This window comes from Schistocerca cancellata, chromosome 2, assembly GCF_023864275.1.
Source record: "Schistocerca cancellata isolate TAMUIC-IGC-003103 chromosome 2, iqSchCanc2.1, whole genome shotgun sequence".
Classification (NCBI taxonomy): Eukaryota; Metazoa; Arthropoda; class Insecta; order Orthoptera; family Acrididae; genus Schistocerca; species Schistocerca cancellata.
Genome location: NC_064627.1, coordinates 1011416991 through 1011434506, shown reverse-complemented (window position 1 = coordinate 1011434506; position 17516 = coordinate 1011416991). Strand labels below are relative to the sequence as shown.

The window sequence follows — 17516 nt, the reverse complement described above, 5'->3', positions numbered from 1 at the left end:
TAGTTGAAAAGGGCGCAGCAAACACTTTGAATAAATCGATAAATCATCCAAATCTCTAAATCGGATGGAAAATTCCTTTACTAGACTCGCAATTGATCTTGGCCGGCCGGAGTGGCCGAGCGGTTCTAGGCGCTACAGTCTGGAACCGCGCGATCGCTACGGTCGCAGGTTCGACTCCTGCCTCGTGCAGGGATGTGTGTGATGTCCTTAGGTTAGTCAGGTTTAAGTAGTTCTAAGTTCTAGGGGACTGATGACCACCGATGTTAAGTCCCATAGTGCTCAGAGCCATTTGAACCATTTGATCTTGAGTTAAACTAGATTTCGGCACTGACTACTTAGGAAAATGGGCTAACTCACCTTTAAACATCTGACGGTACCCAAGCTCCAACATTTGCTTGTAGCAGTAATACTGTATACAAATGAGTAATAATAAGTATGTTGATTCTCTGCAACTTAAGATCAAGTTTATTCATGTGGGATGTGATGGCGGTGAGAAATACTAACTCATTGGTCCATTTAGGATCAGTGAATTCATGGATGGGACGCCCGTTCATTTCCACGAATAAAACTATTTCGTCCAACAAATCAGAAAAGCAATTCAACATATTACCTCTACTGAGCCAAGAAACTTCACAAAGGTACGTAGTGTCACCAAATTTACACTCAGTATCCTTGAGTAGAGCTTTAAATTGTCAATGGTTCACTCCATGACTCTTAATAAACTACTACGGTCATTACATTAGCCGTTGTGACATTTTTGGGCCCATGGTTTGTTGATGAATCAAACAATGCGCACGTATGAACCTCACTTCGAGTTGTAGTGGTTTTGCGTCTCCGATGACCGATAAGCCCTGCTCTACATCCGACCATGCAGGGGGCTCCATCAGTAATAACTGATCCAACCTTTTCCCACGGTAGACCAAAACTGATAAGTACATCTTCCATGCACTACAGTATGTAATCACCATGTCGTGGTGTCTTTGAGTGGACATAAATCAAGGAGATCCTCCCTTACTGTTATGTTTTTGTCAATACCTCTAATAGATATTGCCAGCTGGGCTGTGTCCGATAAGTCGGTACTTTCATCAGCCAAGACGGTCCAAATGACATCCATCAATTGTTCCACAATATCACCTGACAAACCTTCAATACGAGTTACAGTGCGCCGCGACAGATTCAGACTTTCGGAAGAACGTGATAATTGTCGACGCAGTTCGTCTGCTACGACTTCCAAATTCTGCTTCACCAATTCGCCGTCAAAAATGGTCGGGAAGATTGGGCGATCAGCACAGCTATTCTGTAACTAGCGCAAACAGCTACATCGGAAGACGAGGCACCACATTCCTGTGTAAGAAATTAACGCATATGTCATTTCAAAGGAAAATTTAGTTTATTAAGCACCGTAATTAATTATATCGTACGTAGGTACAACATTATAAGACATAACTCTACTTTAGTTCCTTGCTCGCGTAGATTATTAAGAAAATTAAGTCGTATTTAACCCTCTACATACTGGTTGAAGTGATGTGTTCTGTAGTGACGTTCTAAATTGTACTTTTTTATGCATAATATTTTACCACATACCAAACATTGTGCTCTTCCGTTGCTTTCGGTGAACAGGTAATCACACTCCCAATTAGAATTGAACAGTAAAACAGAACGGCACTTAACCACATTGCTTTGACTAGCCATTTCAAAAAATGGTTCAAATGGCTCTGAGCACTATGGGACTCAACTGCTGAGGTCATTATTCCCCTAGAACTTAGAACTAGTTAAACCTAACTAACCTAAGGAAATCACACACATCCATGCCCGAGGCAGGATTCGAACCTGCGGCCGCAGCGGTCTCGCGGTTCCAGACTGCAGCGCCAGAACCGCGCGGCCACTTCGGCCGGCCGACTAGCCATTTCGACCACACAACACACTGTACCATAACATACTCAGCCAGGTACATTGCTGTGGCTATGCTTGCACCTTGACTCCTCATATCGCTATCTAGTGTTTACAGCACAAACTATCAGATAGACGTCGGCTGCTGTTGGCTCCTCGGCTCTGTCCGTGCTCTTGCAGTTGGCTCCTGGAGCGCTCCTCTCTCAACATGGTTCAAATTGCTCTGAGCACTATGGGACTTAACATCCGTGGTCATCAGTCCCCTAGAACTTAGAGCTACTGAAACCTAACCAGCCTAAGGACATCACACACATCCATGCCCGAGGCAGGATTCGAACCTGCGACCGTAGCGGTCACGCGGTTCCAGACTGAAGCGCCTAGAACCGCACGGCCACACCGGCTGGCGCACCTCTCTCACTGCCCTCCCATGATCTAGAGTGATCCTGTTTGGCTTTCTTCCTATTTGTATACCCTTAGTATTTATGACATTCCTCCATTCTCTAACCACTTTTTCTGACGCGCAGATGTCTTACTTCTTATTTTATTTCAAAATTTTCTGAAAGTTAATTACTGTCATTATCATGATTATTAATTACGATTACAAATTTCTGTTGCACTATACAAATTGTAATGTTGACTCAGTAAGGATATCCGTTTAGATGTAAGAGAGGGCGTGAAGGCTCTAATCCTGCCAGGTGAAACAAATACAAATATTCCCGAAATCGTTCATGGAGCAAAATTATGCTTAAAGATAAAATAATTTGCTAACCCGTCAATCAACCTCACAGAAACAGCATTCCGTTGCAGATGGTAAGCTGTCTAACGATTTAGAGAAGCGTACGATTTTGACTCCAAAGAAACTTAGTGACTATTTCAGTGTATAGATCTCACTGTTGTTTTTGAGTTTCTAGTCAGCATCTGAGTCAAAATAACGTATAATTTGTGTCTTCACGTGAAAAGAAATGTAACACGTGTCTTTATAGGATTTAACCCACGACATTCTATTTTATTTCTGAATTTCCATATTATCTGGGTCGTCTATAATCCAGATGACCTAGTCTGCATAATCGAGCTTCCACTGTACTTAAAACACATTGACCTGAGTAAAAGTATCCACTGATAATGGCATAAATGTATCGAAACACGTTTGAGCGTTAAAAATATTAGTTGTCTGCATAAAACAGGGTGTTTCAAAAAGAATATACGAATTTCGATTGCATACATTTATTAAACTATAAGACATACGAATATGAAACTTTACACACATATTTACGAACCTCTCAAGTTCACATTACAGATGTACAATATGTCCTGCATCAGCGAAACGAACAATATCACATCGATACTCAAATTGCTCCCATACTCGAGCAAGCATGTCCTTCGTTATTGATGTTATGGCAGTACGGATCCGGTTCTTCAACTTATTTATTTATTTATTTATTTATTTATGCATTTATTTTACCTGGCAAGATTAGGGCCTTCAGGCCCTCTCTTATACCTAACCAGGCATACTCAGATTGAACGAATTTCAGTTTCTACAGACCATTAAAGACATATAACGCGTTATACAGTATTAATGTTAAAGAAAAAAATAGATATTATAACAGTAGTACAATGATAATTATAACCTATCTAAAATAATTAAAACAATCACTAATAATAAAAATAATAATAATAGTAATGACTATGTATATGAAAGTAAACATATTTTTCTTTTATGAATGTCAGTCCTATTGCTAGTTCGGAATTTTCTCGTTATGTTCTTGCAGCGTGTGAGTTATTCTCATCGAGCAGACACATAAGACGATAGAATGGGGTGAAAGAGATATAGAAGAGGTAGATAGGTTAGAGGAAGAGAAACAGAATGGTAAAATTCGAAGCTATGATGGAGAGGAGAAAGAAAGAGATGAGAGGGGCACAACAATGGTGGCTATACCGTCCCTAATATGTAAGTTTTGAGTTCCCTCTTGAATGTTGATCACAGGGGAGCGCGTTCCATAGTCGTATGGCTGAGATGGAGAATGACACGGAGAAAGATTTTGTGTTATGTAAAGGTACAGCCAAGATGCTAGACGTATCCGAGCTGGTATTGCGGTTGTGGAATTATGATAGGTGTTTAATGTGAGAAGATAAGTATTGGGGGCACCAGTGGCTAAGAAATCGATGAAGTAAGCACATCATGTGGAGATCGCGCGCCTTATGTGGGCGTATCCAACCTAGCTGGGAGTATGAAGGACTGATATGATCATACAACCGTATATTGCACACGTATCTAACGCAAGCATTCATCACTAGCTCGAGGCATCTCGAATTTTCAGTATTTGTGCCATGTTGAACTACATCACAGTAGTAAAGATTAGGCAAGACTAGTGTTTGGACTAATTTTTGTTTAACATGGGTTGGAAATATTTTTCTAAATTTTTGAATTGCATGTAGGTAGGAGAACGATTTCCGGCAAGCTGTGACTGTTTGTTCTTCCCAGTTTAGGTGTTCATCCAAGATTATTCCAAGGTCTTTTACTGTTTTTTGGTATGGTAGTTGGGTACCATTGAGGAGTATTTGAGGGACTGTTTCGCGAAAGTACCGGCTGATTAACTTTGGATGAGATATAAGTATGACCTGGGATTTCTTGGGGTTTAGTTTCAGACCTAGGTTCTGTGCCCATCGAGAAGCAGAGCAAAGATCTGCGTTCATACTCGCTACTGCGTCAGCAATGTTCTTGGAGCTTGCACTTATGTACAGTTGGATGTCGTCGGCATATAGATGGTAGTTGCAGGAGTGAATCACTGAAGAAATATCATTAATGTACGGTGAGAAGAGTAATGGACCAAGGACGGAGCCTTGGGGAACTCCGGAGCGCACGTTTTTCCATGATGACCGACCCACAAATGACTTGTTGACTTCTGTTTTTGAGGTAGCTGTCGAACCAGTGTATTGCGCTGTTCCCAAGATCTGTGGGAACGGTGGTACGCAAACGTTGTCTTTAACGAAACCTCACAGGAAGAAGTCAGAGGATGTCAAATCCGGTGATCGTGGAGCCCAGCTGAGACATACTAAGTCGCCAGCTCCTTGACGACCAATCCAGCCGTTCGGTAGAGTTTCATTTAGATATTCACGCACATGGCGACTCCAGTGAGGGGGTGCCCTGTCTTGTTGAACAATGAAGTTGTCTTTGTGCGACCTCGAAAACAACCAGTTTTGTAACACAGCGAGATATTGCTGACCGTTAATCATGTTTCCATCAAAGAAGAATGGGCCGTAAACAGATGATCGGGGTATCGCACAAAACACATTGGCTTTGGGCGAATCTCGTACGTGTTCAATGGCTGCATATTGGTTCTGTAGGTCTCAGATTCGAACACTGTGTGACCACTAACATGGAATGTCGCTTCATTACTCAACACGATGCGTTGTGCGAAAGTGTTATAATTGTCAACAGAATCAAAACTTCCGTTACAAAATGCCACACGTTTGCGTTTGTCATCAGGACCCGAAGCTTGTAACAGCTGTAACTTGTACGGCTTCATAACCAGCCGGCGTCTCAAAACACGCCAAATTGTTGTCGTAGGCAGTTGGAACTGCCGACTGGCACGTTGAGTTGATCTTGAAGGACTAAGTTGGAAAGCAGTTTGAATTCGTGCAACCTTTTCTCCAGGAACACGAGGGCGGCCAGGACTCTTTCCTTTACATACACATCCTGTAACCAGAAACTGTCGATACCATCTGCGAATGTTCCACCCATTCGGAGGATCAATTTGGTACCTGAACCTGAAACGTCTTTGCGCTGTAATCACGGAATTGCACTTCGCAAACTCGAGAACACAAAATGATTTCTGCTGAGGAGTAGACATTTTGAACATATGACGGTTACCAAGCAAAACACAAGATAACTGACATCTAGCGGCTGTTAATATAAACTAGACTATCTATTAGTTTCTCCAATAGCCGAGCCGAAGCGCAGCGATCGATAGTTTGGACAAAATAATACTTTGTAATACGTATCATGTTTTTTAAACACTCCCGCAAGAGACTGCCGTAAACAGCGTCATTCCACCAGACGTCAAATATCCGACAGAATATGCCATCTAAATCTACATCTACAGCAGACCACTGTGAATTGTATGGCACAGGGTCCTTCCCATTGTACGAGTTATTAGGGCTCTTTCTCGTTTCATTCGCGTATGGAGCGCAGGAAGGATGATTGTTAAAATGCCTCTGTGTGTGGGGTAATTAATTCAATCTTGTTGTCACTATGCCTAAGTGAGTCGTATATGGGGATTTTTAGTGTATTCCTAGATTCATCATTTATAACTGGTTCTTGAAGCTTTTGAAGTAGGCTTTTCCGGGGTAGTTTGCGTCTACCTTCAAGTGTCTGTCAGTTTTAATTTTTTCTACATCTCTGAGACGCTCTCCCACGTGTCAGATAAATCTGTGACCATTCGTGCTGCTCTTCTCTGTAGACATTCAGTATTCCCTATTAGTCGTATTAAATAGGGTCCAACACACATGACCAGTATTCTACAGCAGGATGGATCTCACGAATGATCTGTAAGTAGGTTGACTGCACTAGCTTTATATTCTACAAGTGACCCAAAGTCTGCAGTCTGCTGTACCTACGTCTGAGCCTCCGTGATCGTTCCATTTCATATTCCTACAATCAATTACAAAAATGGTTCAAATTGCTCTGAGCACTATGGGACTTAACTTCTGAGGACATTAGTCCCCTAGTACTTAGAACTACTTAAACCTAACTAACCTAAGGACATCACACACATTCATGCCCGAGGCAGGATTCGAACCTGCGACTATAGCGGTCGCACGGTTCCAGACTGAAGCACCTAGAACCGCTCGGCCACTCGGGCCGGCAATCAATTACATTAAGGTATTTCTGTGAGTTCACCGATTTCAACTGTGCACTGTTAATACCACAGCCATAGGATACTATCCAGACTATCCAGAATGAATTTTGACTCTGCAGCGGAGTGTGTGCTGATCTGAGTCTTCTGTGGCAAGTAAGAATTGTGTAGCGCACCAGGACTCGGACCTGTGACTTTTGCCTTTCGCGGGCAGGTGCTCTGCCAACTAAACTATGCAAAGCACAACTCACGACCTGTCCTCACAGCTCAGTTTCCACCAGTACCTCACCTTATACCTTTCGAATTTCACGGAACTTCTCCTGGGTACGTTCCAGGTAAAGAAAGAAAGAAGGAACGGGCACTGCAGAGACATGTTTTAGCCACCTCCTGCAGAATTGTATCCAGAATGAATTTTCACTCTGCAACAGAGTTTGCGCCATTTTAAATCTTTCGCGGCAGTTTTTTTTTTCCGTGCACAATTTTTACATATCTGAACTTTTGAGGTAAATTGCCAATCCTTGCACCACTTTAAAATCTGATGAAGATACGACAGAATGTGCAGCTTCTTTCAGACAGTATTTCTTGAGACAACTGCATCATCAGCGAAAATCATGTTGTTTACTATCAATATTGTCTGAAAGGTCATTAATATACAACAGGAACAGCAAGAGTTCCAACACACTTCTCTTGTGCAAAGGAAATTAGGCGCACATCTGTCGATGAATCTGCATCCAAGATAATATGCTACGTCCTCCCTACCAGTAAATTCTTAATTTAGTGACAAATTTCGCCTAATACCCCATACGATCGCACTTTTGTTAATAAGTGTAGGTGTGGTAATGACAAGGGGAGGCCACAACGTTGGGACTGCAGATTTTCTTCAAAATTTATACAAATCTTGTAAACAACGAAAACAACATAATGCACAAGTTGTAAGGTGCATAACTCTGTCAGTTCCGAGAAAATCGCAAAAGAAGTTTTACACGTCTCTTAAGTGTCTTATGTAACCGTGCCTAGCTTTCTGACGTTAGACTTAATTTTGGTCAAGTGGTTAGCGTTCGAGCTACGTAAGACAAACCTGTATGAAGTTTTTGTATGCCCATCCTTTTGGCAGGAGGTGTATGGGACGACGACCGTTTACTATTGTGACGAAATGAAATACCTAAAGCCGTCCTTATGATTTTATTTTATTTTGTTTCAACCAGTTTCAGCGCTTCAGTGCGCCATCTTCGGGCTGTAGTTGATGCGGATCGGGTTGATATGATCCCTATATATATCGCATCAGTTGCCAGCATAACTGGACACGCAGATGATGTGTCAGCACTCTAACCATCAACAGCCAATTGGCACTTGGTTCCCGGCCGGGTCGTGCATCTTCTCCGCCCGGGGACTGAGAGTTTGTGTTATCACCTCATCGTCGTTCGGTTAGCGCCGAGACTGGAAATGGAAAGATCTGGAACTTGTACGGCGCTGATGAGAACGATGTTGAGCGCCCCACAACCCAACATCATCATCACCAGTGTATTTACATGAAGGTTCAGTATATGTTTTCCCATGTTTGACAACTGCCATCCTGCAACGTGTGATGTCGAGAGCACACCCGGCGAGTAATCGTACATTACTCTTGTGACCTACAACATTACTGATTGTGAACAGCCGGCCGCTGTGGCAGAGCGGTTCTAGGCGCTTCAGGCCGGAACCGCACGACTGCTACGGTCGCAGGTTCGAATCCTGCCTCGGGCATGGATGTGTGTGATGTCCTTAGGTTAGTTCGGTTTAAGTAGTTCGAAGTTGCAGGGGACTGATGACCTCAGATGTTAAGACCCATAGTGCTCAGAGCCATTTTTGATTGTGAACAACGTCATTAGCATTATTATTTATCGAGGTTTGACTTGAGCTTTCCAAGCCTGTCCCTCGTCCTTGAAAATTTAACTGGGAACAGTAAAAAGTCAAACACTATAATCACTACAACTTCATGAAAATGCACGTGTTTTTTTTTCATTATATTACCTCACTTTCCATATAAATTAAATAATGGGATCTGTGATGAAAAAAATACAGTTTAAAAAGTCAACAAAGGTAGGATTCTAACCCTTGCATCCTCCACAATCCTCTTTGCAAAGTGCGAAAGTTAACCACTTTCTTTCTTTTTTTTAATCTCATTTTGTTCGTTATTGTTTGTTGTATTTGCGCGGAGCGGACGTCGCGGACATTCCATGACACTCGTTCAGGTTCATCGTTGATCCATTCACTGAGGTTTTTTATTGCAGAGGGCATCTAACCCTCTGAGCGAACAAGCTTTTTTATCTCTTTTTGTTCGTCAGGAGTCGTTGTATTTGTTTGTGGCTGACTTCCGATGACATCCGTTCAGGTTCTTCGTTGATCCGTTCACTTTTCTTTTTTATTATTATTACAAATGGCAACTAACCCTCTGACCGAACACACTGAGCTATCGTGCCGGCCTTGGCTACAATCACTTCCTCCGGAAGACACCTTCGCACAGTTACATGAGTTACATAATAAACACGAAAACTTCTCTTTCGATTTTCTTCAGAGTAGTGTGCCTTACTACTTCGACATTATGTTGTTTTAATGACTTGCTAAAATTGTACAAAGTTTGAAGTAAATCCGCGATCCCAACGTCGTTGCCTCCCCTTGTGAGTCAAATGCTTTTCGGAAATCGAGAAAAACCGCATCTGCATGACTGCCTCGATCCATAACTCTTAGGAGATCATGTGAGAAAAGTGCGAGTTGGGTTTTTTCTGGAATCCATGCTGTTTGTCGTGGAGGTCATTCTGTTCGAGATACGCCAAAAAAAATTGTCTTTAAGCACTATGGGACTTAACATCTGAGGTCATCAGTCCCCTAGACTTAGAACTACTTAAATCTAACTAACCTAAGGATATCACACACATCCATGCCCGAGGCAGGATTCGAACCTGCGACCGTAGCAGCAGCGCGGTTCCGGACTGAAGCGCTTAGAACCGCTCCGTCACAGCGGCCGGCCGAGATACGTCATCGAGTGTGAGTTCAGAATATAAAGCGCTATTCGCGCGTAAGCTTCAATTACACTTTTTCCAAAGTCCCTACGAGCGTGTTCTTTCCAACCATATGATTTCAAAGATCCTTGATAGCGTCCTACGTCGGTGCTCGTTAAGCGATTACTCAAGGTCGTCCAGAGTGGGACTGCGCCGCCTCTCGCGTGCGTCATAGCATCGAGTAAATAGGCGCAAGTAGCCGACACTTATCAAGGAGGCGAGCAGTTGGCTGGTGGGCATGCATGCCGACTACCCGGCGAGCTGCTGTGTGCGGTACGCAACTCACACACTTGCTGCTGAGTCGAACAGTGCCGCTGACTCGTACATGAAGAGTGGACGCGTTGGGAAGCGGCTGAGCGCATTGCGCTACGAGAACTTTCAGGGACGTTTCCGTACTTCATTCAGTATAACAAAACCTTCCCTACGAACAGCTTCACGGAAGCATGACATCATGCACAACAGTGACACCCGGGCTTTGTAAGATGTCGCGTGTGACGGACAAATATTATGTTTTCACCTCGCCTATAGCGTGTGACATTCTAAATTCGAGATCCAGTGCAGTGTGACGAAAACAAAACATTCAGCACGAGAATGTTGAGTGCTGTAATTGTTACTTGGGTCAGCTTGGCGCTTGTAGCCGCCGTCGCTGCCCTGTCTTACGCTTACCTCTGGTCGCTGAACAACTACTGGAAGAGACTCGGAGTGCCGGCCACGCGCCCCGAGCTGTTCTTCGGCGACACCCGTCGTGTACTCTTCGCCACGGAGTCGTTCTCTGCCATGCTACAGACGCTGTACAACCAGCTGGACGGCAAGCCTTTTGGGGGATTTTACATGATGATGACGCCGTGTATTATCCTGAGAGACGTCAGTCTCATCAACCGAATTCTCGTTACTGATTTCTCGCATTTCAGCGACAGGTGAGTAAAATTTTACTTCTGCACGTCACGTTCAGTCGACATAAACGTTACTTTTCTACTCCTCCTTTACTGAATTGGTTGGAAGTAGCCTGGTTGCCAACAGTATCGATAGTAGGAGACCTACAGTCTTTTCTTCCTCCTCCTGTGTACGAGTTGCAGCGAATATATTTCACAATTTGAGCTGTATGGTTCAGTTTTTAAATTTATCTGATCCTTTTTCCACCAACATTGGTTTTAGAATCGTCAGTCTTCGGACTGGTTCCATGCGGCCCTCCAGCAAATTCCTCCATTGTGCCATCTTCTTCATCTCAGAGTATCGCGTGCACCTTGCCTCCTCAGGTATTTGCTGGACGTGTTAAAATCACTGTCTTCCCTTCCAATTTTTAGTTTCTATAGCTCCCTCTCTTACCATCGAAGTAATATGCTGATGTCTTAACACACGTCCCGTCATCAACTCGCTTCTCCTTGTCAGTGTTTTCAACAAGTTCCTTTCTTCGCCGGTTCTGCGGAGAATCTCTTCATTCCTTATCTGTTCGGTTAACTGTGAACAGACCTCCGTAACACTACATCTCAAACGCTTGGATTCGTTTCTCTTCTTTTCCGGTAGTATTGCAAACGCAATTCGAAAAAAAAAAGGAAAAAAATACGCATCAGTAATGTACCTCAAAGGCTCAAAAAAAATGTAACAACACAATATCATAAGTAGACCGTTTTAAATAACTAGGAGACTGGACATGAAACAACGTGAAGGAAAAGACAGCAATAGAGATCAGAATAGATTCCCCGGTTTTCCTACAATCCTTGATTAAATAATACGCAATACTGCCCTCATAACTTAAATACTCAAAAATGTTTTCTGCAGATTAAGGCCTACATTTGTTAATAGAAGACTTATTTCGACTGGTAATGTCCTCTTTGCCTGTGTGAACCTGCCTTTTTTGTCCTCTTTGATTCGTCCCATCCAAGATAGCTGAATTCCTTAACTTCGTTTAGTTCGAGGTTCCTGGTTGATGTTAACTTCATCGCTGGTCTCATTTCTGCTACTCCTCATTACTTTTGTCATTTTCCAGTTTACTCTCAATCCGTACTCTACACTCATTAATTCTTCTTCACTTTCACTGACGATAGCAATGCCATAAACGAATCTTATCATTGATATCCTTTCGGTCTGCATTTTAATCTCACTTTTGAATCCCTCTTTTACTTCCGTCATTGTTACATCGATGTGTGGACTGAACAGTAGCAGCGAAAGACTGCATCCCTGTCGTACACCCTTTTTAATACGCGTGCTTCGTTTCTGGTCTTCCAGCCTCATTGTTTCCTCTTGGTTCTTGTAGGTATTGTTTATACATGTTGTCTATGACCCGTCTTTCTCTGCAGCTCATTCCCATTTTTCTCAGAAGAACATCTTACACCATTTCACACTGTACTGTCGAACTCTTTTTCAAGATCAACAAATCCTATGAATGTATCTTGATTTTTCTTCAGTCTTGCTTCCATTGTCAAACGCAAAGTGAGAACTGCCTCTCTGGTGCCTTCACACGTCTTAAAGCAAATCTAATCGTTATGTAACATCCTCAATTTTATTTTATATTTTTCTATATTTTGCTACTCTCAGCAGCTAACATGCATGAGCTTTTAAGTTCATTGTACGGCAGTTTTCGCACTTATATACGCTTGCTGTTCTCGGAATTGTGTAGATGATATTTTTCCGAAAGTTGGATGTTATATTTACAGTCTCATAGACTCCAGAAACCAACTTGAATAGTCGTTTATTCGCCACTTTCCCCAATAACTTTAGAAATTCCGAAGGAATATTATCTGTTCCTTCATCATTATTTCTTTGCAAGTCTTCCAGAACTCTGCTAAACTTTAACACTGGATCCTTATGTCTTCCACGTCGACTCCTTTTTTGCTCTTATTACGTTGTCCGACAAGTCGGTCACCTCTACTGACGCACCCGTCAATTTTTGAAGTTTGGTCTCCTTCGTCTCTCAATTTTGTTTGTTTAATTTATCATTTCCGTGGGTCCATGCTAGCCGAAGCTAGGTCCTCGGGAACGTCAGTGCATAGTTCACAGAGCGCTGAATGATAAAACAAGAAACAATTGTGAGACGTATACGAATCAATACCATATTACAGATAAAAGTTCTCAAGTACTGTACAAAATGGTTAAAACTTTTCAACTTGGATTCACTTTTCACCATTCTGCTTCAAGCCTACTGAAAATGAAACCTTGTGAATAATGCACATCTTTCTGTATAGTATTTAAAGACGTGCACTGTGCAATGTGCAAAACTTAAGGCCGAAAGTAACTTTCGCATGACGTGTGCTGCCAAGTAACATAGGTCGATGAAATTTGTTCAAGAAACTTGTCATCAATAAAAATGCACTCTGGGCTGAATTCACCACTGAGCATATGGGTAAGGAGTACAGTGTCACAATAACGTTGATCGGTGGTGAGTCAGAACACCCACTCAATATTATGCCTCCCCACACCGCAAGACGTGCCCCACTAAAACGATCTTGTTCGACAGTTTATCATGGTACGTCCAGAATTTTAGAACAGGTGTTATGGCGTGAGGGGCATAATGTTGCATAGGGTTGACTTACCTTCAAATTTTGAACGCAGCGCACACTCTAGTCTAATTGTAGCAATGTGCTCGAGGTGGTCTATAGACTTGCCAGTACCGTGGGCCGAAAACCCCTCGGTGTAACTAACTAAGAGTTGCAAGTTCAAGAATAACTTCGTACGGGATAACTCCTTATTCCGAGTTGGGGTCTTCCCTGCCCCAGTGCTTGCTAGATTGGACACAAAAGAACTAAGTTTCACAGAGTGCTTCCTTAACAGCGTGTAAAAATTTAACAGGACATAGAGGATGCTCCACTGAAGAGCCAGCCGGAGTGGCCAAGCGGTTATAGGCGCTACAGTCTGGAACCGCGCGACCGCTACGGTCGCAAGTTCGAGTCCTGCCTCGGGCATGGATGTGTTTGATGTCCTTAGGTTCGTTAGGTTTAAGTAGTTCTAAGTTCTATGGGACTGATGACCTCAGAATTTAAGTCCCATAGTGGTCAGAGCCCTTTGAACCATTTGAATCCACTGAAGAATTTGAAGTATGGAGCCCGGAGTCAAGAAACCAGCTTAGGGAGATAATAGGAATCAAATCACATTACTATGTGCTTTTTTATTTATATTAGTTACAGTTAACTACAAATACCACCATTGACTCAATGAACGTACCATTTGTACTATATCTTACAAAATGTGCTGCAACTGACGGCCATCAACCTCAATGCAGGAATGTCATCGACGAACAAGATCCTCACGCACCCTGACAAATATCACTGGTGTATTTCGCAGCACATCACAGGCAGCTGCAGTTCTGGTAACTATTCCATCTCCGTATCCACTGGAGTCTCATACACAAGTGACTATAGATATCCCCATAGGAAATAACCAAGGCGATTCAGATCAGGTGAACTCAAAGGCCATGGAACAGGATCTCCCCTTCCAATACAGTCCCCGGAAATACAGCATCGAGATGGTTTCGGACATCCACACTGAAATGAGGCGGTGCACCGTCATGTTGTACTCACATCCTCTGACGAACAGCCAAGGGTACGTTCTCCAACAGCTCAGGTAGAACTCTTTGCACCAACCTCAAGTACAGGTGGCCATTCAGAAGGCCAGGTAGAAGATATGATCCAATGAGATTGTCGCCTACAATGCCGGACCAGATATGCACAGAAAAAAGTACTTGATGGTGTGCCTCTACTACAGCGCGAGGGTTTACCTCATTCCATACATGGCTGTTCCTGCTGTTCGAGATACCGTCACGATCAAACACTGATCTAGTGCGACCACTAGTGCAAAGTCAAGCACAAGCATTGCATGAACTCGTTGTGGGCGATGTGGGTGTAATTGTTGTTCCTGGAGTACTTCCCACATGCTAGTATGTGCAACGCCCATTTCACGTGCAATACGACGAGTACTTGTAGTGGGGTCCGCTGCAACACGTCCAGCAACTTCTCTTCAAAATCGGGTGTGCGAGTGGTCCTCATGTCGCCAGGAACCTCGTTTCTTCTGTCCAATGAACCAGATTCCTGCATTCGCCGATCGAGAGAAATCGCTCCCTGTAAAACCTTTCAACGGCAAGAGCACTGCTACTTACTTCCTCACATACAAGGTGCATGTCAATGAGTTCTGCGAAACTGTACCGGTACTACTCCATCGTATTGTACCGTACGTCTCTGAATGGGTCTGTCGTTGATTCACGGCACTTCCTTCCCTAGGACAATGTAAATACGATACAACAGAGTAATGTAAACAAAACCTGGATCATAACTTCCTAGTAACCAGGCTCGTTCTCCTTGTTTCCTTAAAGGAAATAAAGAAAGTGCATGTACCGGTACGGGTACGGGTGATCAAAAAGTTAGTATAAATTTGAAAACTTAATAAACCACGGAATAATGTAGATAGAGAGGTAAAAATTGACACATATGCTTGGAATGGCATGAGGTTTTATTAGAACAAAAAAAAAAACCCATATTGCTAGACGCGTGAAAGATCTCTTGCGCGAGTCGTTTGGTGATGATCGTGTGCTCAGCCGCCACTTTCGTCATGCTTGGCCTCCGAGGTCCCCAGACCTCAGTCCGTGCGATTATTGGCTTTGGGATTACTTGAAGTCGCAAGTGTATCGTGATCGACCGACATCTGTAGGGATGCTGAAAGACAACAACCGACGCCAGTGCCTCACCATAACTCCGGACATGCTTTACAGTGCTGTTCACAACATTATTCCTCGACTACAGCTGTTGTTGAGGAACGATGGTGGACATATTGATTTTGATCACCCGGTAAATAAACAGCACAGTACTTATGAACTTGTAGGCATGTTAGTTGTAAATAAGCTGGAAAAAAGTAATGTTAGACAAGGCGGTAGACAAGTTTACTCCCATATCTCCTTAAGCTGGCTTCAATGATGCCACGTTCCTCACCTCAAGTTGTTCACTTGAGCATTCTCTATGTCCTGTTATATTTTTGCACGTTCTTACGGAAACACACTGTCTAAAGACCAGCTCCCTATTTCTCGAGCCGAAATGAAGATGAGTAAAAAAAAAAGAAAAAGTTACATGACCGAAGTCTAAGGGCGGGCCTCCATTAGATCACGTGGCCCGCGTGCCGCGGTCTGTGCATTCTTGCTGTACTCCTTCCCCATGTGCGTCTTTTCGGGGAGCTTCTACATCTACATTTATACTCCGCAAGCCACCCAACGGTGTGTGGCGGAGGGCACTTTACGTGCCACTGTCATTACCTCCCTTTCCTGTTCCAGTCGCGTATGGTTCGCGGGAAGAACGACTGTCTTAAAGCCTCTGTGCGCGCTCTAATCTCTCTAATTTTACATTCGTGATCTCCTCGGGAAGTATAAGTAGGGGGAAGCAATATATTCGATACCTCATCCAGAAACGCACCCTCTCGAAACCTGGCGAGCAAGCTACACCGCGATGCAGAGCGCCTCTCTTGCAGAGTCTGCCACTTGAGTTTGTTAAACATCTCCGTAACGCTATCACGGTTACCAAATAACCCTGTGACGAAACGCGCCGCTCTTCTTTGGATCTTCTCTATCTCCTCCGTCAACCCGATCTGGTACGGATCCCACACTGATGAGCAATACTCAAGTATAGGTCGAACGAGTGTTTTGTAAGCCGCTGACTTCATTTTTACGCGTGACAATGCAGGACTGCATCGAATAGCGCAGTTGGAGGAGCTCCTGAAACGAGAGGATATTCGACTAATGGACTCGCCCGCCCGTCCCCCCGACTTAAATTTTATCTAACACGTATGGGATGTGTTGGGGAGACGTATTGCAGCATGTTCACGTGCACAATCGATCTCCTAACAGTTGCCAACCACTAACACTAAAGCTCCTTAATAAACTTGTGGCCACAGTGAGTGCGCGTTGTTGGGCCTGCATTGCCGCCAGTGGTGCTCATAAATCCTATTAAGGAATCTGTCCCGCCTTTTGAAATGTCCAGGGGACCATCATAAATCGCAGTGTCTTCCGTGTGATCATTGTCTTTGTATGAAAGTTTCATTTATATTCGTTTCACTGGGTATTTCTTTCAGTAACCTTCTGCACTATACTATAGTAGTTCTTTCTTTGTGTGATCCACGTTTCATGGAGCTACACTACTGGCCATTAAAACTGCTACACCAAGAAGAAATGCAGACGATAAACGGGTATTCATTGGACAAATATATTATACTAGAACTGAAATGTGGTTACATTTTCACCCAATTTTGGCGCAAAGATCCTGAGAAATCAGTACCCAGAACAACCACCTCTCGCTGTAATAACGGCCTTGATAAGCCTGGGCATTGAGTCAAACAGAGCTTGGATGGCGTGTACAGGTACAGCTGCCCATGCAGCTTCAACACGATACCAGTTCATCAAGAGCAGTGACTGGCGTATTATGACGAGCCAGTTGCTCGGCCACCATTGACCAGACGTTTTAAGTTGGTGAGAGACCTGTAGAATGTGCTGGCCAAGAGAGCAGTCGAACATTTTCTGTACCCAGAAAGGCCCGTAGAGGACCTGCAACATGCGGTCGTGCATTATCCTGCTGAAATGTAGGGTTTCGCAGGGAACGAATGAAGGGTAAATGCTTCAAATACCTCTGAGCACTATGGGACTTAACATCTATGGTCATCAGTCCCCTAGAACTTAGAACTACTTAAACCTAACTAACCTAAGGACATCACACAACACCCAGTCATCACGAGGCATAGAAAATCCCTGACCCAGCCGGGAATC

At 43.5% G+C, this 17516-nt stretch overlaps 1 protein-coding gene across 1 annotated transcript in view; it reads left to right on the top strand.

Moving 5' to 3' along the window:
- The first annotated feature begins 10008 nt into the window (after positions 1-10008).
- LOC126162984 (cytochrome P450 6k1-like) overlaps positions 10009-17516 on the top strand; it is a 121417-nt gene continuing 113909 nt past the window's right edge. Inside the window, exon 1 of the mRNA XM_049919840.1 lies at positions 10009-10701. Coding sequence (XP_049775797.1) covers positions 10376-10701 — 326 coding nt within the window. The 5' untranslated portion in view covers positions 10009-10375. The remainder of the gene's footprint in view (positions 10702-17516) is intronic.